The sequence below is a fragment of the Accipiter gentilis genome, unplaced genomic scaffold (assembly GCF_929443795.1).
Source record: "Accipiter gentilis unplaced genomic scaffold, bAccGen1.1, whole genome shotgun sequence".
NCBI lineage: Eukaryota > Metazoa > Chordata > Aves > Accipitriformes > Accipitridae > Astur > Astur gentilis.
In genome coordinates, this window is record NW_026060823.1 from 344,113 (window position 1) to 366,787 (window position 22,675).

A 22,675-nucleotide genomic window follows, 5' to 3' on the forward strand; every position below is an offset into this window, starting at 1 on the left:
TATTTTTGCAGTGCAACGAGGCCAAAACTGTTGGTCCTTACAGCGATGCGAAAAAGAATCGTTACCACACCACTTCCCAAAATACCGCTACTCTGAAATTTGCCTGCACTGCTACAGCTACTGCTTCGCTCCAACTTCCCTTGAGAAGAAGGTTCTGCCATTCTTCTAGCACTTGCTCTAGTCACATGCGCAAACGGTATTTTCTTATTCCTTATCTATCAAGCTTTTATACTTCACTGGGCATTTTTTATCCTTTCTAGTCAGGTTCCTGGTAAGCAATGCAGCACCTTGTCTTGTAGGCACTCCCCTCATCTCCCCGCTCCACCCCCATTAAAAAAAACCACAGAATCTACCCCACAGACAGTCCTTGAATCTAAACTAAAACACAGGTTTTGAACTAAAACCTGATATTTAAACAGCTATCCAAAGATGAAGGACTTCTAGTGCCATTGTTTTTTCAGCACGAGGTGCCTCTGGAAAGTTTAAAGATCACAAACAATCACATTACTCACGTTTTGCCCACAGTTTAATTGCACGGAGCGTGAGCCGGAAGGTCTCTTTATTTGGCACTAGGTGCAGGATTTCGTCAGTAACTCTGCAGCCTGTAAGAAAAAACAGTTGAAGTACAGCACTTCCTGGTAACAGGTACGAGTCAGTTCTGTGCTGTACTGGATCAGTAGCTTACAGTTTCTCCTGCAAGTCTATGAAAACAAGTTTGCATTACTTGCTTTGTATTACCTTAAAAATCAGAGGTTACACATAACCTTACAGGCACATAACATAACAAATTAGAGGTTACACATTCCGTATCACCTCAGGTAACTGGTACCCTCAACAGCTTTTTCATACTTTAGACTACAGCCAACAATTGTCAATAAGGCCCTTCGACAGGATTCCGAAAGCTAGGTTTCTTTCGACAGCCAGGAACAATTAAACCAGTCAGCGTTAAACAGTGAGCAACTTCGGCTTCAGGTATTTTAAATATCCTTTTTTTTTTAATAAACTACCACACAATCTTCTCTATCAAGTGCTCTACCTATTCACCTGAAGCAGTTTCTGTGGCAAACTGGAACACCACACACCCCCCAATCGAAGAAACATGAAACACAGGTCTATCTAAACACACAACTTGAAACAGCTGAATTTAAGCCCACTCGCCACCTCCTCAGATCTCAAGTATACAGGGGATCAGTTTCTGCATCCTGTACAGAAACTTGGGGTGTGTAACGTGCATTCCATACCAACTTTAGTAACATTTTCTTGTTAAAGATGTGCAAATATGCTTACCATTTAAGCTCCGTATACATCTTACATCCAGGCTTCTGAGACACGAGTTGTCTCTGAGATCAAGATTATCAGCAACAATTGGCACAGACAGTCTTGCAAACACGAGATCAATCTTAAGAGGGAAAAAGTGCCAACCGTTAGAATGCCCCGCAGTTTGCAAAGAGCACACTGGTGGGGGACAGTTACTCAAGTCTAAAAAGAGTGGTTAACATCTGTATTTAGAATTATGTGACTATAGATACATCTCCCAAGAGATTCATTTGCCAGAAGACTCAATACAATTTCTAGAAGTTCCCAATTTTATTTACAAAGCCTTCACTGCATCACCCCTTTCTTTTTAAGCTAGGGAAAGGAAGAGGGCATTTTAAGTTGGAAAAGATTACTCTAGACTTAGAGTTTCAATTAAAAGGGAACTTAAAATTATTCACAGAATTAAGACTTAAGTTCAGTCACCTCAACTATACTTCAGCAAAGGAGAGAGCATTTCCTTTATGCAGTAAGCCCTTTTGATCCTGAAGTATCTGCTTTTTAGTACAGTCTGAGGCAAGAAGATTATCCTGTGAAAGTCTGTACCAGATGAAGGCCACAAAAAGGTCACTGAATAAATCTCTTTGTGATAGCGATACCAAGCAGTAACTTGCTTAGGGACTACAGCAGGCAGGTCTTGATTCATTGTGTAGGATGTATTCAAGATAGCTGGATTCCTGCAGCTGACAGACCCAGGCGGGAGTCAAATGAGTACTTTCACTTTCCATGTTCCAGATTGGTTGTCCCATGACCACTTCATTTTGGATGTGCAGCAAAACATTTAGTCTGCTCACACGATTCGTACAGTGAACTACACTGTACACATCCCTCTGTAGATACCTAGCTTGGCAGAGCTAAGAAGACTGAGCAAGGACACCGCCTCTGCTCCCACTCTGCATGATCCTAGGGATAAATGCTATTCAAGCAGGCTACCCTGGTCTACAGCACAGGCCTAGAAAAAGATGTCCCTGATGCTCCCATGCGTGCTAGGCTTCCTAGGGGCTTATTTTCCTATAAGCTCCCATTCTACTGCAATGTCTTCTCCTGGGATACTTTGCGGTCCAAAATAGCACAGTCACAGCTCCCTGGAAAAGTTATCCTATTCCAAAGCAAGAAAAAATTTACTCACTTAAAAAAAAACCAAAAAATGCTTACCTCAACGCCATCAAACTCAAACTTGACAACTGGTACATATGCATCTTCAACTGCCTGGAAAGGAGAGGATAACTGTGTAAGAAAACATGGTTTGCTACTTTAATGTTTCTCCTGAACTACGATCAAATGCAGAATTTACACTGCTAACTACTCAGTATAAAGACTGAGTTGCTTCCAAACCAGAAGAATTGTTCATAAGCTGCAAGCGGTATAGCACTAAGACGGTATAATACTAGCTTTAACAAGTTATTTAGCCAAGAGATCCGGAGGCTGATCACGTATTGTAATGAACAAACAGTGCACAATGAGCCATCAGTATCAGAGGTTGTAAGGTACTTACCTTGGTGGTGAGGAAGAAAAGCAAGAGATTTCTGTAGCTATCTTACTCCTGGTTAACATCCAGAGAAATCGAGAACATTCTGTCCGCGTTTGCAGCGCGCACTAGCCTCCTGTATTTTTATTTTCTACCATGCCTGAGATGCTATCAGCTACCTTATGGGACAGTTTTCAATTTTGTAGCCCACTCGTCAGAACTGTGCCACAGCCCACTGACCCTGTCTTCGGTCACCTAAACAAAGGCTCATTAGCTATGCACGTGAAGTCTTTCAAAATGTCTGCACAAGGAAGACCAGCCTGAGAGAAACACTTCTCAGGAGTTCGGTTCTATATGCAAAGTACACAGCATATGCACCGGAGGGTCATTTTACAAGGCAGTTTTGTACATTCACAGCACAGCTCCTATTGACTTTATGCAAAGCTGACTGTGCATCTCTTCTACAAAGTCTCGGGCTGAGTAGCCAGAGAAGAACAGGACCAGAGAAGAATGAATTAGAGGTCCTAAAGTACACCCAAGGAACACCATGGCAAAGGTACTGACAGAAACCTTTCCACATCACATTCAACTCCCTTAGCTCTCAGGCTGCCCCTTCCTCTACCTGCATGCAGTTACTTTCTTGCCAAGCCCCTTACTACAGCTAGGATGAAAGCAAGGCTCCTAGGCACAACCTTGCTTTTTGATACTATAGCCCACTCATTCCCAAACCATGGGTAGGGGAGAAGTGAACCACAGAGATTCGGATCGGACATACAGTCACTGGGGAAGGGAACCAAAAGCTTGACTTCCACACTTTCATGCTGCGTAGACAGTATTTTAGAAGGGGCTCAGAAACAAGGCCCTTTTTCATTTTGGTTTGCAAGACAATCACTACCAATAGGAGTCTTTAACAGGAATATTCTTATTGTCGGAGTTGCACAATCTATCAAGGAGAGAGCTTGCTTACTCTTAGGTTTTTTATTTCCTCCTGACGTTTCAGTTTTTCAAAGAACGACTGAAAGAAATCCGATCTTTCTACATGTCTAGGAGCAACACAAGCCACGTCTATGTCAGCACCTGCAAAGAGATGCCATTTGTTCTGTTACTGTTGGAAGACACTTTCAAACATTACAACTATGACCAGACACCAAAAGTTTACCTTTAGTGTGTACTCCAAGCCTGTAAGAACCAAACGTAAATATTTTGCCACCAACATTTGCTACTACTGAAGGGGGAAGATTCTGTGGGTAGAAGAGAAAGAGTTTTCTGGAGAACAGAAGATACACGTTGACCTACGTGCAAGTTTAACTAGCATAGAAGTTACTTAGAAAGACTACAGCAGCCTCCATAAACAATGTCTTCTCCCTCCCATACTGAGTTGTTAGTCTAATAGACTGATTCTGTTTTTCTGAAGGGAGTGCTGGCAACTCACAAACAACAACAACAACAACAAAAAAGGTGAGTACTGTAGCAGTCGCTTCATCAGTTTAAACAAAGACCTATTATCAGTCTTCCCTGCAGCAGACCCACATAAATGAACACCATCTAAGAGCCATACCAAAGGCAAGTCTAGAGTAATAATTTCAAACTAGATTGAGTGCTGTAGGCTGTCTGGGGCAAGTTTACTGCCCTGTTACCATCTGTCTCCCCCCACAATGTCTTGTTTCAGCTTTGTTAACCGCTACAAGTCAACTGACAGAGCCACTTCACAAACTTATTCAGTGCCCCAAGGACTTGAAGGTCTTCATCTAAAGGATCTTTTATACATTATTTCAATGGCTTTTACTACAGATCTCCTTGATACTTAAGAAGGAAGTTAAATGTTGAACTTTAGCATAAATCCTAGTAGTATCGCCTTTGAAAGAAACAAAAAGGCTTCAGCTGTTTTGATAAGAACCTATCAAAAAACCTTACCTGGCTCTCACCAAGTTCTGAAATCCATTCTTTGACCAAGTTATTCAGTCTGCCAAGAACGACCAGCCTGTAAAGAAAACTCATGTTAAGTTTGCCCTAAAAAAACCCCAGGACATTAACAAATTTTACAGTCTTGTTATACCTGTGATTCAGTTCTTCCTCCTCTTCAAATACCCCCAATGCTTTCATCGCTTCAAGCAGCTTCTGAGTATGAATGGAATCTCTATCCGTAGGAGGAGCCAAGCTAATTGCAGAAGTCATTCCATAGTGCCTTGGAGGCTGGTTCTGCAGCCTAGGAGTACTGGGGGAGAAAATAAAATACCGAAGACTCCACAAAAGAGAAAAACAAAACCCAACAAAACAACAACCACCACCTTACTGCAAAACACCCTTCCACTTACAGGTTTCCAAATCAGCTTCAAAATGCCCTTTTGCCCAGCATTAATATAAATGAGGGAAAAAAGATCCTGCTTATGGTTTTTAGATAACTTGACCTAACTTAGAAGCAACTTCTTTAAAAAACACTTGTGGACATAAGAAAAGATCCAAGTTGCTGCTATCTGAAGACAGCTTATTTGCATTGCGCTAGACAGTTGGAACTGATCGCCAGGAAATGAAAAGGTTTGAAATCCACTAAGGGCGACACTATGTACAGCACAAGTTTTTTTGGACCCATTTCAGTTTCACAGCACTTTTGACTTAAGGTTATTCCCATCAGCTTCCCGATCACATTAAACAAGACAATTTAACACTGGCTTCTTTTAGTTCAATGTATTGGCTGTGCTTCTACTGATTCTGAAAGGACATTAGAGTTGATTGCAGAGCAGGGACAAAGTGGTCTGTTAAACAGAGTTGTTGCAGTAAATTCAGCATTACCTTGGTTTTGTCTATGGAAGAGGATGAAGGAAAACATCAACCAATCTGCAGCTAATGTTGCTAGCAGAGCCTTGTGCTCTTAACACAGCGTTCCACTTTTATAGCTCAGAGGCTTAGCTCTACATACATCTGGTTTAATCTAAATCCAAGAGATGTACATCAGCACGCAGAGCAGCACAAGTTAAGCTCTGCTTGTAGAAGGTGCTCAAATCTGCTTTCGCTAGCTCACTGCCCAGTCAGGCAGAGCATTACCAGCTGAAACCAGGAGAGAGAAAGGAGGGGCACCGGAGGTAAGAACTGTACTTAATGGATCAAGGGTCTCTACAGAAACACTAGTAGCAAAAGGGGGACACCCATTAAAAAGGTCTCTACAACTCATCATGCTTGTCAAAGAGTCCATATCCAGACCCTAAGGCTACAGGGATTAATGATGCCATTATTCAAACCGGCTATTTTCCTACTTCACAAATGGACGGCTTCAAATCTTAGCTGGGTTAGTCAAGAGACGCTTAGAACTATTTAAGGTATCTGACCCACTTTGGCTGGAATGGGATGAGGAAATGCTCAAAGGACAGCCTCAACACTTGATTTTAAAAAGATAGCTTATTACAACTCCTGATTTCTAATTGTTGCCTTTACTCTGCCACTGAGGGAAGATGGATTTCTCTCTCGCAGAGTAGCTTTGTCCAACTACAGACGTAGCTTTTAGTCACCTAGTGGGCTCCCCCACCCCCCTTCTCTATGAGCTCATTTTTCAAACTTTTTTTTCTAGGCGTTTTCCAAAAAGCTGGCGGGGGTGGGGGGGTGGTATTAGGACTGTAGTCCTATGAACTACTCTCCCCAGTCAGAACGGCTGTTTACTTTCAAGTGTAACTAGGCCCTGACCTAATTTGCCTTGCCTTCTTTATAGGCATGTCAACTTCCACTTCATAAGTCAAAATATTCCTAATGAGTATTTTCCTTCTTATGATACCATTTTCATAACAAATACAGAAGGAAAGCCAATGAAGCGGGAGTGTGGTGGCAAGCACTTCTTGTTCTCAACTGAAGCCTTTTTCTCCCTGCTCTCTGTTCATTTGAGACTACACTCATTTCTTGACCCTCCTACTTGCCTTCCACATCCTCACCCCCAACACTTCCCTCAGTCTGCTCTCCTCAGACTCAGCTTTGCGACTGTGGATGGAGGCTGCCCAGGCTTAAAAGAGACTCCCATCTCGCATGTGCCCACACTTCTTCACACTTCTGATCTGCAAAGTACTGCACAGATAGTAACTCATCTTCTCCCAAACTTCTTTCATCTTCTTCCACGTACGCTTCCTACGTCGTTGCCTCACCATGATGTATTTGGCCTGCTCTTGTCCCCGACTTGTTATTCTCCTGCTTACTCGATTGGAGATTTTAGACAATCTGTGGGATGGATCCTGGGGTTTGTTTTGATTTATCTTAAGATTTTATAAACACAGGGCACCCTTACAATCTACCTATCTAGAACACATATATACTAAAAGGAAGGACTGACCTGACCCTGCAGTCACAGATAAAACAGACTCCTCTCTCGCCAACTGAGAGAAAGCAGCTTGGCTATTTGGGCTGACTACATTGAAGACATTCAAAATGGTCATAACAGAGCAGTGTTGACTTTTCCAAGAATTTGCTCAATCAGCATCAACTAAGTTGTTAGAAAAAAAGAATGTGGAGGCTGACTCCTACTGGGAAATCAATTTCTACAGTCCTGTTCAGCCAGGAACCAAAAGGGTGCCTTTCCACTTGATCCTTCAACTGTATTTAATTTTGATAGGTAATTCTGGTTTCCTCAAAAAGACTTCCTTTGTCAGAGTCCTCTTCTCAATCAGGTACTGGAGGTTTATTTTAAATAATTTCACTGCAAGCACAGATCCCCTTTGTTAAAGCCAGTTCAAATTAGGCCATTGAAAAATTAACGACCACTTGTATTCTCCACAACTATCTGTGCATACGTACTTCACTATGAATCAGCCGTTGCAGAAGTCAAGTGCTACGGCCTCGTTTAACAGCTTACAAGTAGTAATACATTGAATTTCTATATAATACTTACAGTTCCCAGCCTGGTCTGCCACCTGCTGAGCCAATTGTACTGCCTCTCCCCGGATGACCTTTTGGAGTGGAGAGAGGAAAAAGCAAAAAATCCCATGCAGTTTATCTGAAGATAATGTTTTGAAAGGAATTCTAAAGTTACAGTTCCTTACCAGTGGTGGGTATTGACTGTCCTTGGGGGCCCAGACGACTTGCTAATGCTGCTTGTCTTCGCACAGGAAGCCGACAGCCCTTGTGAATAACGCAGACAGTTGGAAAAGAAGCTCTACTACAATATAAGAATCACTGCATATGTTGAAATAAAGCTTACCTTCTCTTCCAACAAACTGCTGACTGACAGAGAGGAAGATGTAGATGGTTCAGCGGCACTCACCAGAACAGCGGGAGGTCTAACAGTCTTGGGTGGTGGTGGAGGCGGTGGCGGCTGCTGCTGCTGCTGCTGTTGCTGCTGAATCTGCTGATGGAGCCTTTTTGTGTAGCTAGTTCCATTTTTGAAGTTGTTCACAGCCTAGAGGCAGAAAAGCATTTACAAGAAGCTACGATGGAACTTCAGCAGATATACGAACAGAAGCCTTCACAGAGGAAAATTACTCATGTATTCCGTAAATGCCATCAATCCTCAAAGAAACCAACATACAGATGTATGAACATGTCACATTGAACACTGATACTAATGACTGGTAGCTCAGAGGACCTGTATTTCAAGTACTTCAGCGTTAACGCCAAATGTGAAAGCGAGGCAATCGTGTTCAGTAAGAGCGGGACCCGAATTTGCCAGATCATCTCTAAAGAGTCGTAAGCTTCTGTGACAGCAGCAAACAGTGCATTTGAAAAGTCAATTTAGCCTTATTCAATTACGCCTTGCTTAAGGAGATGTAAATTAATATTTTCTTCCCTTTCCGCTTTTTACAAAGAGCCTTTTCTTACAAGCACTTTATGTAAAAGTCGTCATGTTACCTGGCGTATGCACTTGTTGGGAATTAAAGCATCAGGTGAAACATCTGTCTCCTGACACGTTGGGCATATATGTTCCTCAGATTCCAGTAATGCTGTTCTAATACCTGCATAGAATTAGAATAATCAAAACAGTATTTAGCCAAACTAAGGAAGTTTTGGGGGTTCTCACCAATCATAAAGACATGTCTATGATTAACAGGTGAATATAGTCTTGAACTGAGAGCATGAAGCTATAAATGTTCAATAGTGTAAAAAATTTCTAGTATGCAGCAAATAACTATACAGTTTTGTATTTCACCATTGGAACATCTGCAGATGTAGCATAGGCTGTGTCTTGATGTTGCAGCTAGTCTTTTTCCCCACTATCTAGTACAGCGAGAAGTCCCCAACCTCAAGGTTAATGAACAAAACATGTTTCAAAAAAACCTCATTAATAGGTTCAAAAAACCATTAGGAGGTTCGAGTTCTGAAGGTTTTAACCAACTCTCCCATGGAGAAGAATGTGGATTAAATGCCTAACTATCCGTTTGTTGCAGACCACTCTAAGTCACCAGAGTCGGCTATATAATTTTGTATGAGACAAAGGGCTGTGGACCAACTAAAAGCATTCAGTGTCTAATACTGTAATCCCCTGCACAGTTAGCCACTCTCCTCATACTCGTCCTTCCGCTTGTAAAGAAGACTTAACTAGATACCTAAAAAGGGGAAAAGGCTTCCTGGCTTTTTTCGCCCTTGATACCAGAAGAGCCCTTTCCCGTCCAGGGTATACTTCAGCATAAAATAGAACTGGTAGCAAAGTAATTTTGTTCCCTCCTCTTTCTGCTTTCAGAAAATCAGATGTGATGTTTAGAATTAACAAACACGGGCGTAACACTTACATTTGTCACAATAACTGTTGCCACAGCAGGGAATAACAGCTGCATCAGTCATTATGTCCTTACAGATGAGACATGACAACTCATCTGGAACGGGAGCATCTGAGGTGGAGGAAGAGGAGGAGGAGGAGGAGGAAGAAGAAGACGGCTCCTCTGGTAAAAAGGGAGGCTTCTCCATCCTTCCTCTAGCATAAGCTTCCCTGGAGGAGGGGTGGGGAAGGAAAAAGAAACGAGTTAAAGATGGGTAGAGGAAAACTTTTCCAAGCTCTGCATTTTCTCAAAGCAAGAGAAGAGATGGAATTCTTCTCGCTCCACATGAGCCTCCTAAAAGGTAGGCGCTTAGTTTAAACTACTTTTCTATAGCCACAACACTAGAAGAGGGAGGGAGGAACAATCTTCCTTCTGCAGAACTCTCCCATTCATTGGAGCAACTAAGAAAGAAGCTCAGACTAGAAAATTAATCTTTTCACAGCTAGAAAGCAGGTGAAATGAATCCCACCTCTCCTTTGCCAGAGGATACATGTAAATTGCAGGCTCAGCATAACGTTAGTCTCCGAGCAATTACATTTTATAAAAGCAAGAAGTCGATGTTACAGCTTCTACAAAAGGAGATCCAGGACGGAAAACCAGAAGTGCTACCACGGTCATTTTAAAAGAGCCACTCCTGTCAGCACACGGCAGGATTTTCTCACTGTATAGCAACAGGAAAACTTCAGCCTGTTTCACACATGGGATTTCAGAAAAGTCAGAGGGGGAGGAAATCTCAGTCCAACAGCCATCTGTTAGACTTGGCAAGAAGCCTTTGAAACATAAAACAGAAGCAAAATGAGCTTTCAGTGACTACGGTTAAATGGCATCAATACTCAACCAGGGACTTAGTGCAATTAAAACACGCAAATATTCAATAGATGGGGCAGAGAGAAATGTCTTGGTTTTGTACAAAATAATAAAAACTGTGAACTGCCATTAAGAAGAGTGGAAAACAGAAACATTTCCACTAATACTGAAAGATATAAAAACATGCACGAGTGTTCACCCAGAAAGACCTATGGATATATTGAATGTCTACGACCTAGGAAAAAGAAAATTTCACACTTCTAATTCCAGCTTCCCCTGGAATTTTGAAGGCCTTTGCAACATTGCCATACAACCTCTGCATTTCACCCCAACAGAAACAATTCTTAATATGAGGATTCATGTATTTGTTACGTAACTGCCAAGGCAAAACAATTAAAAACTAAGTAACACCACAAGTCCCCCACAATCTTACCCCATTTGTCGGGCAGTTCTTTATGTAGTGGCCACGTTTTCCGCAGTGAAAGCAAGTAGATGATGGCGGAGCGGACCCAAGGGTTTCTTCAGGTAACTAAATGGTTTGGGGGAGAAAACCAAAGAGGTAGGCATGTGTCTCTCTCGTTAAAACAAACATCTCTGCAATTTTTCCACGATCTGCAAAGATCAGATGGGACACAATCAACACTTACTTGACTGGATCGTATTCGCAGCAGGACCCTATCTTCAAAGCTTTTATTTCACCTTCTTCGGAAGCACTGGCTTCAGCCACACTGGCAGTCTGTTTAACAGGCAATTATTTGACACGCACATTAGAAACACATTTAAGCCCACACAGCCAAAGACAACACCGCTCACCCGACCCTGCAAAGAGCAGCACAACGCTAGCTGAGGTTGCATGAAAACAGGGGCTTGCATAAAATATAGCTGTCCTGAAGATGTTCTGGGGAGTCCTTACGTCATTACAGGGTGTATATGTGCCTGTTAACCTACTTGAAAAGAGCATTCTAGGGCACTCAAAACCTTAGGCTCTCTTTGGGCCTCACATAAAGACTGGTGTAACCAATCCAATTTTCTTCCAAGCAGGCTCTGGCCATGTCCACCAAAAATTACCCTGTCCAGTATTTTTAAGCTGCTTTTTAAGCTCCAGACTAGCTGAACGAGAAGACATCCACTGTACATTTAATTGAGAAAGATGTACGCAAGGATCATTATTTACATTTTTGCAGCATTAAAAGGACACACAGCTTAAAGAGTCGGGGAAGCTGTTTTTTGCTTGTGGAAATTCAGCTTCTAACACAGAAGCATCATTCAACCTTCAGGCGCACAATCTCTCTTACATCCTTCACAGAGCTGATGGGGATAGGCACACCTTGCATCCCTGAATACCTGGGTCTGGGAAAAGGCCTTGTCAGAGCATGCCTTCACAGCCTTAAAAAGGATGAGACATCCAGCAACCATCCTTACCATGTGTATTCTAAGATAAAAAGAAATACTGGCAACACTCTTTATCATGGGGACGAGGAATACAGCTGGAAAACTACTGTAAAAAAAAACATGGAACAGCAACACAGCATTCTGGCTGCAATGTGTGTTACTTCATGACAAATGACATGAAATAAAAACTGATGGTTGGTGGGACTTGTGCATTGTAACATGTAGCTGGGGTAGGTTCAGAATACTTTAACCAGGGAATCCAAAAGCTATTTGAAATGTTGGCATAAATAATTCAGATCGTAACTCAAGAGCAGAGCACAAAAAAACATCTCCTAAGGGAAGGCGCATAACGGGCTCTTTCATACGCACGGTATCTCTTTCTGTGGAGGTGAAGCAGGCTGAAAACCACAGAAGACGGCCAGGAAGAGCAGAAAATTTGCTGCAGTAAATACACCAATTGCAAAGCACGTTCTAGCTTGACCTCACACCTATTTTAAAACAAATACTTAAGTGTGTCCAGCGTGTACAGCGTCGGTTTCTCTTTATTGGCTCATATTCCACACTGGATTAGCAGAGGAGAGAAAAAAACCTGCTTGAATATACAAAAATAATTTTTTTGCACTAATGATCACAGCTATTGCCATCTTCCATACCTGCCTCAGCTCTGACCTCTAAACCCCAGTGCCCTTCTTACACCAGGAACTCAGCCATCTTTTCCAGATGCAGGAGCACGTCCCCACAATCCCCAGGAGACCTGCATCTCTATCAAAAGGCACTTGGAGCTAAAAGATGAATTGGCTGGCACAGGTCTCACCCTGCCCAGCAGCCTGGAGATTTGGGTTCACAAATACAAAACACTTTAAAGCCAAAACACTCTCTCTAGCTGCTACTTTGCTTATTCTTGTTTGAAAGAAATACTTGTCAATTTGAGCATCTTTTCCACATCAATTCAAGCAGATTTGTTTACATTCAAACTTTAAATCAAAAATGTATAAAAACCCAAACTAAAAAAATTGCACCGTGCTCTTCATTTTTACCTAACTTTTTAAGCATCTTTTGCTCAAAATACTTCTATTTTCATTATAATCCAGTATTATTTCTCGGGAGTTATAGAGCACTTTTTTCACTTGAGTGCAATTTAGTTAGCTTATCTCCTAAAAGTACTTCATTCCTGATGACTTAACAGGACTCACAGTGCAAAATGAGATGCAGCATCTCCCTGTGCAATGCTACGCGCCTTGGGCAGTGGTCCTCCGAAACAGGACAAACAGAGAGTGCCTAAGCTTATCAGGGATGAAGCAAAGAGGAAAAGGCATCTAATTAGACCTACTCAAAGATCCAAGCACGATCTTCAAACACAAACTTTCTTCCGCAACCAAATGTCTAAGACTGACTTTCCTTTCTGTTAAAATCAATCTATCAATCAATGAGAGACTGTACTTGGCTTCAGTAAGGGCTAACAGCAGAGTTGCCAGAGACCTGATGAGGAACACAGGAGACTGGGGTGTGATTCATCTGACTAAACGTGGATGTCTCTAATGTAGACGCCCACGGCCGAGCCAAACTTGGTCCCATTTTTAGGCAACACAGAGTTAAGTCCGTGTAACCAGTGCTTCAAGGGACCGTTTATCTTATCCTAAATAAACATTTATATATTTGGTCAGAAAGACCGCCCATTAGATTCACTGATTTTATTCACTACGTCTCCTTTAAAATAAAACAGGACCTCATGCCAGTTGTGCAGGCAGAGACGATTGCAACTGCGTTACAGATACACTGTTGAGGTCAGACAAATCACAGTCCACCTCTGCTCCATCCAGGTTGGCTCAAGACCGGGAATTCACATCTCCCTCACCTCCAAAACGGCTCCCGTAACCCCCAGAAGAAGGGAAACGGCAGAGTCGCCTGGTAAAGCTCTTCCTATGAGCAATGACACCAGTCGCTGGACCAGAGACAGAGAGCCAGTCCCCACCCACAGCCCACAGCTCCTGAAGGTCACCTAAGGAGATCTGCAGATTCCAACTTTACCTCTTCTCAAGCCCAAACGCCGAGGGATTTATGCCAGAGAGAGGAGCTCCAACGGGATCTTCTGGCTGCGCTGGGTCCGTTGACCCAACTGGGAGGGACCATTCAAAAACTGCCACAGGGACCCCAACATTCTGAAGCATGCGGGGGGGGCTGGGCTATGCAAATGACGGAACCCCCAACAGCTGCTTCCACCCCACTGCCACCCACCCACCAGACCCCACAGCACCGACTGCTACAACACACCAAACCTTCGTGGGGTGATGCCCCTCCACGCTCAACTCCAGGACGCAAGCTTTGAGGGTGGCATGGGCTTGAGATGGCATCCTTGCTCCTGGAGGGCGAGATGGGCATGTTCACCTCCCTCCGAAAGAGGGAAAAATAACATCAGAAACTCTCAACCGGACACAACAATAGCTTGAACTCATTGAAACCCGACACAGAAGATGTCTCCATGAACTTCTCCTCCTACTTTTTAACAACCAAAACACATTACTATGCTTTAGTGGTACGCTTCAGACAACCATGATTAATTGCAAGAAATCACACGAGATCATCTGAACGCCACTGTGAAGGCTGTTTAACGTTTAAGCAAGCTGGGAAGAGATTTTGTCAGCCAGGAGTCCATCAGTTAGCACTTGCATCTTCAAGGGAACCAATTTTTGTAATACAAAACGGGTATTTTTATTCCTAAACCCATTTACTCTCAGCAGGGGAAGGTAATTCACTGTATACTAGCACTCAGCTGTTCACACACACTTCCCCAATTTTAAAAAAAACAAACAACCCAACAAGTTGCACTAAGCAGTATTTCAGATGGAAGGCAAACGTAGGTAATCCTTCCTGAAATAGAGGCAGCTCAAAGCAATTGTCCTCCTGTCCCACAGGGAGCATCCCAATAGAAGACTGAACGCTTTAGGACTGAAGGCCACTTTTTAGAGTACACAGCTTCGTTTATAAGGCCCAAGTACACATTTTTCTGTCCCAAAGCCTTGTTTTGACTGTCCAAATACTCCTTTTCGCGTCCCAACCCTTCTTTTTTGTGAACAAATCCTCATTTTGATGGTCCAAAGCTTTATTTATAAACTCCAGAGCCCCATTTCAGGCTCCGCAACCTTGTTTCTAAACTCAAATTTTGAGGCTCCGAACCTCAGTTTTAGGGCCCAATGCCTCATTTTCGGGGTCCAAAGAATCGTTTCCACAATCTACCCCTTCATTTTTAGGGTCCTGAAGCCTCATTGCAGGGGCCCAAATACCCATTTGTAAGGCCCAAGCCTTCCTTTTACAGCACAAACCCCACCGTTAGAGCCCCAAGCCTCATTCTTTACCTTCCAAAGCCTCCTCTTCAGGGAAGAGAGCCTCCTTTCCAGGGACCACAGGCTCATTTTTAGGATCCAGTCTGCAACTAGGGAGAGCCCAAGGCCTCATTTTGAGGGTCCAAATATTCAATTGGAGGGCCCAAAGCCTCATTTTAGAGGCCAAGCTCCTCATCTGGGGTGCAAGGCATCTCTTGTTTAACGCACAACCCCTCATTTGGAGCTTCCAAAGACCCATTTCTAGGGCGCAAAGCCCTCGTTTTTGGTACTGAAGCATCCCTTGAAGGCACAAAACCTAATGCAGGGTTCAAAGCCTCAGTTTCATTTCCAAAGCCCCACTCTTAGGGCCCAAACCCTCCACTGGAGGGTCCAAAGGCCTCTTTTAACAGCTGAGGGCCTCCCCTGGAGTGACCCAAGCCCTCTCTTTGGGACCAAAGCCTCATGTCTTGGGGCCCTATCGACACCAATAGGTTCCCCTCCTTTGCAGAGCCCAAAGGGTCACATGTAGCATCTCCCCCACCATTTTTAGTGCCCAAAGCCTCATCTGGAGGGCCAAACTCCTCATTGTTCTGGTCCAAACCATTTGGCCTTTTATGACCCATAGCTGTTCTTTAGGGCCCGCAGTTTCACTTGGAGGGTTTAAACCCTCAGCTTTAAGGCACAAAGCCACGCTTTTAGGCTCCAAAGTTACACTTACAGGGCAGAAAGCCTCGTTTTCCCTTCCCAAAGTCTTAGTTTTGGCTTCCAGAGCCCCATTTCAGGCTCCAAACCCCCATTTTGAGGGTCCACGGGCTCCCTTGCAGTTGGCAAAGTCTCCTTTTTAGAGCGCAAGGCCACTTTTTTAGTTGCCGAACTCCCATTTTCAGTCTCCAAAGCCTCATTTTTAGGATCCAGCCAGTCGTTTTCAGGGTCCAAGCCACATCCTGAGTTTCCAAACCCTCATTTTTATGCTCCAAACCCTTCTCTTAGGGCCCAAAGCCTCATTTTGAAGGCCAGTCCCTTGTTGCGACACAGACAGGACTGTCGGGGGATGCAACGGGTCTACAAAATGCCTGACAGTTCGAGAACAGCGCGACCTTGAGCAGCTTGTAGTGTATCCTTGAAAGTCTGGGAAGATCCGAGAAGAGCGGTACAAAAACAAGATAGCGATAAGAAGAACCGTTACTAACTAAACCAATCATCTACTAACACATATTCTGAAGTAGGGGATAAAAAGCTGTGTTAGAACAATAAAGGAGCCATTTTGCATGATCTGTTACTTGTCGCGTCCGTCTCTACCGCGACACAGGACTACCAACGGGCCTGGGTAGGAACCCCAAGGCCCATCAGGAGGTCGTGAGGGGACGAGAGAATAAACGCACAGAACAAGGCGCAGCCTTCAACAGCGCCCACCTATGGGACTCACAGAAGGCATGAGTACAGCTTTACAGAGCTGGACCAGCCCCTCCAATAGCCCAGCCACAAAGCTTTCTAAACAAGGCAGAAACATTGACTCCTTTTCTCGTCCCTACTTAAGATTCCCTGTAGAACTGGGTCTTGGCCTGACCGAGGCTGTAGGAGGGAGGAAGACGAGGGAAAACTTTGCAGGGAAAACACCCAGACACAGTATGGCCTGGCATCAATAAATGTAGGCACAAGCAAGCCCTTGGGAGCAAACTCTTTATTCTCTGCCTGGGGGAGCTGCCTGGGGGCTCTGTGGCCCTGGAGCCGCACACCTCCTCAGGACATCCTCCACAAGGCTCCCAGCTACCGCCCTCTTCAACGACTCGGGCTGCACGGGCTCCTCCGGGAGAAGCTTTAAACGCACTGGTCTGTGCCGTGCTCCTGCCTGGGTAGGGCGCTTGGGACCCGCTGGAGGCATGGGCTCTCTTGGAAACTGGGGGCCCGTGGAGGGAAGGGTGTCTGCGGTGCTCCCTGGCCGGAGTATACGCAGAGTTTCCAGTGCAGGCACTGAAGACCTTGCTGTGGCTCCTTGCTGTGCTGAGCCCAACTGAGTTTTTAAGAGTAGAAAAAATCACTGCACCGGCCAGAAAGTGCCTGGAAACTTCATCCCTCTTCATTGCCCATTTCCCATGCGAGCTCCACAACCTGGGAGCAACGCAGCCAATAGAACCTTCGAGAAGCAGACTCACAGCCTGCTGCAGCTGGCCCTGCTCAAGCAGCCGAGGTGGGCTGGATGATCTCTAGAGGTCTCTTTCAGCATCCATTCTGTGCTGCTGTGACTCTGTCTCTATCATGGTTTAACCCCAGCCAGCAACTAAGCACCACCCAGCCGCTCACTCACTCCCCCCCCACCCAGTGGGATGGGGGAGAAAATCCGGAAAAAGAAGTAAAACTCGTGGGTTGAGATAAGCACGGTTTAATAGAACAGAAAGGAAGAAACTAATAATGATAATACTAATAAAATGACAACAGCAATAACAAAAGGATCGGAATGTACAAATGATGCGCAGTGCAATCGCTCACCACCCACCATTCACACCCAGCTAGTCCCCGAGCAGCGATTCCCCCCCCCACTCCCCAGTTCCTATACTAGATGGGATGTCGCATGGTATGGAATACCCTGTTGGCCAGTTTGGGTCAGGTGCCCTGGCTGTGTCCTGTGCCAAGTTCTTGTGCCCCTCCAGCTTTCTCGCTGGCTGGGCATGAGAAGCTGAAAAATCCTTGACTTTATCTAAACACTCCTCGGCAACAACTGCAAACATCAGTGTTATCAAGGTTCTTTGCATACTGAACTCAAAACATAGCACTGTACCAGCTACTAGGAAGACAGTTAACTCTATCCAAGCTGAAACCAGGACACTTTTAACCACTTAACCTTCCGTGACAAATACCCCAAGAGCTCAAGAAGAAAGAGCAGAAAGACAGGAGACAGGTGAAAGCCTAGAGCGCCAGCTAGACGGAATGAAAGACCCTCTTCCTTCTCTAAAGCTTCAGCAAGGCTTCCTTCACCTGCTTGTCTTGGAGTCTTGGGTCGATCCCGGAGAAGAGAGCTTCCTGCAAAAGAGAAGAATCATCTAGGGTAGCCTCATTGGTCAAGTCTGGGGCTGCTACCTGGGATCTCCGGCCCTTATAAGAAAAGGCCAAAAGACGCTAGGAGATGTCTGGAAGGAATCACAGGGGATCCCGGAGGGCACAGGTTCCTCCAAAAAAGAAAAAAACCTCAACGGTAGCTTCCTAGGAGGAGTCTGGGGCTTCAACCTGACCCCTTAGTAGGTAAAGCAGAGGACAGAAGACTGTGGGAGATGCCTGGGAGGAGTCTCAGGTGCCTGTCAGAGTTGAGAGATTTCTCTACAGGAGAACAAAAATGTCTCGAGCTACTTACTTGGAGGAGTCTGGGGCAGGTAGATGGGATCTCCGGTCCCGAACGCAGAGGTCAAAACATTATGGGATGATGCCTGGGAGGAGTCTTGGGTCAATCCCGGATAAGAGAGCTTCCTGCAAAAGAGAAGAATCATCTAGGGTAGCCTCATTAGTCAAGTCTGGGGCTGCTACCTGGGATCTCCGGCCCTTATAAGAAAAGGCCAAAAGACGCTAGGAGACGTCTGGAAGGAATCACAGGGAGTCCCGGAGGGCAGAGGCTCCTCGAAAAAAAGAGAAAACCTCAACGGTAGCTTCCTTGGAGGAGTCTGGGGCTACTACCTGACCCCTAAGCTAGGTAAAGCAGAGGACAGAAGACTGTGGGAGATGCCTGGGAGGAGTCTCAGGTGGCTGTCGGAGTTGAGAGATTTCTCTACAGGAGAACAAAAATGTCTCGAGCTACTTACTTGGAGGAGTCTGGGGCAGGTAGCTGGGATCTCCGGTCCCGAACGCAGAGGTCAAAACATTCTGGGATGACGCCTGGGAGGAGTCTTGGGTCGATCCCGGAGAAGAGAGCTTCCTGCAAAAGAGAAGAATCATCTAGGGTAGCATCATTAGACAAGTCTGGGGCTGCTACCTGGGATCTCCGGCCCTTATAAGAAAAGGCCAAAAGACGCTAGGAGACGTCTGCAAGGAATCACAGGGAATCCCGGAGGACAGAGGTTCCCGTGTCCCCAGCGCTGCGATAAACAAAGTGCCTGCTTCTTAACTTCACGTTGGCGTTAAGGAGTTTTATTCTGGATTTCGGTAACGGTTTTGGCGACCCAAATGGGACCTTGCGAGTGAGACTGGACGAGATCGCGTGTCGATCGAGCTCCGGCCGGCACCGTGGTATTCTCGGGGAGAACCGTCACCCTCGACACGCAAAGCTCCTCACAGCGTTCCCTGGAAAAAAGGTAAGGCGCTGCTTCTTTGGAATTTGTTTGGAAAGCCTGCCCGTGAGGCGCGGCGAAAGCTTCCCAGGGTTGGGGCTTGGAGGGTAGCCGTCTGGAGTGGAAGCCTAGGCGTCTGCCCGTAAGTCATAAGCGAAAGCTATTGCTGGGTTGGACTTTGTGTATTATTTGGGACAGCTGTCGTTTGCATTTGTTTGGTATTTGGTATTTGAATGTATATAAGTATAATGGCATTAGCAAAATTGTTTAAGAATAAGAGTGCAGGAAATAGAACTGCTGATGAAAAGTTACCAGAAACATCACCGCTGGGATGTTTATTGGCACGTTGGGGTGAACTGCAGGAAAAATGGTAAACAAACAGAACTTTGAGTTACAATACTATATTGCAATTACTGTTGTTTTGTAGGAGAGAGAGTAAATGGAATAAAGTGCCATATGTAGATTTGTTCTTTTTAAGTGAACGTATCGGACGGGGACCGGAGGGGAGTCTCCCAGCAGAACCTCTGGTTACAGCTAAACTGGGAGAACAGAAAATTGAATTTGAGTTGACACTAGAGTCACCTTTTCAGTTTTAAATACCTCAGAGGGAGAGTTAAGTTTTGAAGAAATTGGTGGTGTTGGTGCAACAAGCGAACGAGAAACTAGACCCTTCTTTAAATCTTTAACAATGAAATTAGGAAAGCAATGGGTCACTCGGCAGTTTTTGTATGTGCCAAATTCTCCTAAACTCCTGTTAAGGAGAGGTCTATTTGAGAACTTAGAGGCAGAAATTAAATTTAAAAATGGAGAGCTTAAAATTTTAATTCCAGAAACTAAACGTATCGAAGCAGCGGCTTTGTTGTTAACAGGATGTTTACCGAAAGCAGAAGATTATACCGGTCCAAGTGTAATGCTGTCATTCCAGTCGTCTGGACTGGGAAGTTCCCGGTAAATCCAAAAAGCAGACCCTGTGAGAGTTGATTTAAAGCCAGGATCGAATCCGGTAAGAATGAAACAATACCCCCTAAAACCGGAAAGTCGGAAAGAGTTAGTAATGGTAATACAAAAATTTTTAAGATACAAATTGTTAATAGAATGTGAATCCAGATATAACACCCCGATCTTGCCTTTTAAAAGGCTGATGAAAAAGATGATAGATTAGTTCAAGACCTCCTCAGAGCAATAAATCAAATAGTACAAGGTATTCATCCGGTCGTAGCAAATCCTTATACTTTGTTAACAACCCTAACGGAGAAATGAGAATGGTTCACAGTGTTGGACCGAAAAGATGCCTTTTTCTATATTCCCTTGGATCCCAATAGTCAAGAGGTTTTTGCTTTGGAATGGGAAAATCCTGAGACTGGGAGAAAAACACGATATACGTGGACAGTCTTCCCTCAAGGCTTTAAGAATAGTCTTACCATTTTTGGAAATCAATTGGCACGAGAATTAGAGATTTGGAAGAAAGAAAATAATCAAGAAATCTTGCTGAAATATATGGACGATCTGTTAATGGTAGCTGAGACGGAAGAACAATGCACAAAGTTAACTCTTAACTTTTTGAACTTTTTGGGAATCAGTAGATATCGAGTGTCAAAAGAAAAAAACCCAAATAACCCAGAAAGAAGAAACTTAAATTTGAGTTTTAAAATCCTAAAAGGACAGAGACAATTGGGAACTGAGAGAAAAGAGGCAATGTGTCGTCTCCCCGAACCTAAGACTAAAAAAATGAATGACAAGCATTTCCGGGAATGGTCGAGTGGTGTCACCTGTAGATTATAAATTGTGGCTTGCTGGCCTGACCTTTATAGGAGCAGCTCAAAACCTCAAACGACGGATTGGACCGATGCCGAGAAAGCTACCTTCCAAGAATTGAAACAGGCTGTAATAGGGGTGCCAGCCCTAGCGTCTGCCAGATCTCACAAGAGACACTTGAACTTTCTGCTCGTGAAAGAAGAGGTAGAACTCTGGGTATCCTGGCCCAATATTTAGGGCCAAGTGGGCGAGCTGTGGCCTACTTCTCGAAGCGATTGGATAACGTGAGTCTGGGATGCTCTGGTCGTCCGAGAGCCGTCGCTGCAACTGTGCTACTGATCCAGGAAGCTCGTAAGTTCGCCTGAGGAGAAAGGATTACTGTACGTTTCCCATATGATAACTGTTGTGCTAAAACGGAAAGGGGGGCACTGGTTATCCCCTAGCAGAATGCTGAAATACCAAGTGGTGTTGTTGCTGGAACAAGATGATGTTTACCTAAAAACTACTACCGCCGTTAACCCTGTTGCGTTTTCAACAACTGACCGAGTTAAAGGAGAACTGGAACGTGACTGCTTGCAGGCAATCGAAAGAGTTTACTCCAGCTGACTGGATCTCTGAGATGTGCCACTAGAAGAAACAGATTGGGAACTATATGCCAACGGAAGCGGTTCCATCTGTGAAGGAAAACGTTTTATCGAGATAGACAATAACTACTGAGGAGGTACTTGCGTTGCCAACTTTGCCTTCGATGATCTCTGCCCAAAAGGCTGAATTGATAGCTCTTACTCGAGCTCTGGAACTAAGTCAAGGAAAGCGAGTCAACACTTGGACAGACTCAAAGTATGCTTTTGGAGTGGTACGTGCGCATGGAGCGATACGGGGAGAAAGAGGACTGTTATCTGCACCAGGAACCGCCGTTCAGCACGCAGAACAAATACTGAAATTGTTAGAAAGCATTCAAAAACCAACAGCAGTCACGATGATGCACTGTAAAGCACATCCGTTAGGTAAGACCGGTCCTCCTAACGCAGGTAACCGACTGGCTGATAAAGCTGCTGAAGAGGCTGCAGAAAAAGGCATCCTAGCACTAGTTCCAGAGAAAGGTATAAAATTGCCTAAAGAAACTCCAAATTATAATGATGAAGAATTAATTATTAGATTGCAGGCTAACAAAATGAAACAGGATAGGCTGTAACACCGACAGGTCGAATAATAGTCCCACCCACAATAATAAGAGAAAATGCCCCATTGAACATCACAGAGTATACTGGGAAACAGAAAGCGAAATATGACAAAGATTGTTTAAACAATTATAAGTGGACGTGAAATGTATATGTAAAATTATCCCCGAACCAGTAATAAGATCATCTTTGGGATTATTAAATAAGGAAATTTTTTAGAAGAATATTAGCAAATTGATTTTATAGAATTGCCTTGAAAATAAGGATATGTCCTAGTTTTAGTTGATATCTTTACTGGGTGGCCCAAGGCTTTCCCTTGTCGCACCAACAAAGCAAGGGAAGTAGTCAAAGTCTTGCTCAAAGAGATAATACCAAAATATGGGGTGCCTGTAAGAATGTCATCTGACAATGGCCCTCATTTTATAGCAAAGATTATGAGACAAGTTGAGCCAAGTATTAT

The 22,675-nt window shown here is 44.3% G+C and overlaps 1 protein-coding gene and 1 long non-coding RNA gene across 24 annotated transcripts in view; one reads left to right on the plus strand and one right to left on the minus strand.

The window, feature by feature from the left end:
• The window catches only part of LOC126036761 (electroneutral sodium bicarbonate exchanger 1-like), a 340,015-nt gene that overhangs the window by 152,041 nt on the left and 165,299 nt on the right, over positions 1 to 22,675 (plus strand). Inside the window, exon 11 of one of the 22 annotated variants that reach the window (XM_049796845.1) lies at positions 14,619 to 14,657. The exons of the other annotated variants lie outside the window; for them this stretch is intronic. Within the exon in view, the coding sequence (XP_049652802.1) occupies positions 14,619 to 14,633 (15 nt within the window). The 3' untranslated portion in view covers positions 14,634 to 14,657. Of the gene's footprint in view, positions 1 to 14,618; positions 14,658 to 22,675 lie in introns of those variants that run through there. 22 annotated transcript variants of the gene reach the window in all.
• LOC126036771 (uncharacterized) overlaps positions 17,717 to 22,675 on the minus strand; it is a 251,573-nt gene continuing 246,614 nt past the window's right edge. For both annotated transcript variants that reach the window (XR_007505362.1, XR_007505361.1), the window contains exons 4-6: positions 18,815 to 18,927; positions 18,373 to 18,485; positions 17,717 to 18,044 (exon numbers count right to left, since the gene is read on the minus strand). This is a non-coding gene — a long non-coding RNA (uncharacterized LOC126036771). The remainder of the gene's footprint in view (positions 18,045 to 18,372; positions 18,486 to 18,814; positions 18,928 to 22,675) is intronic.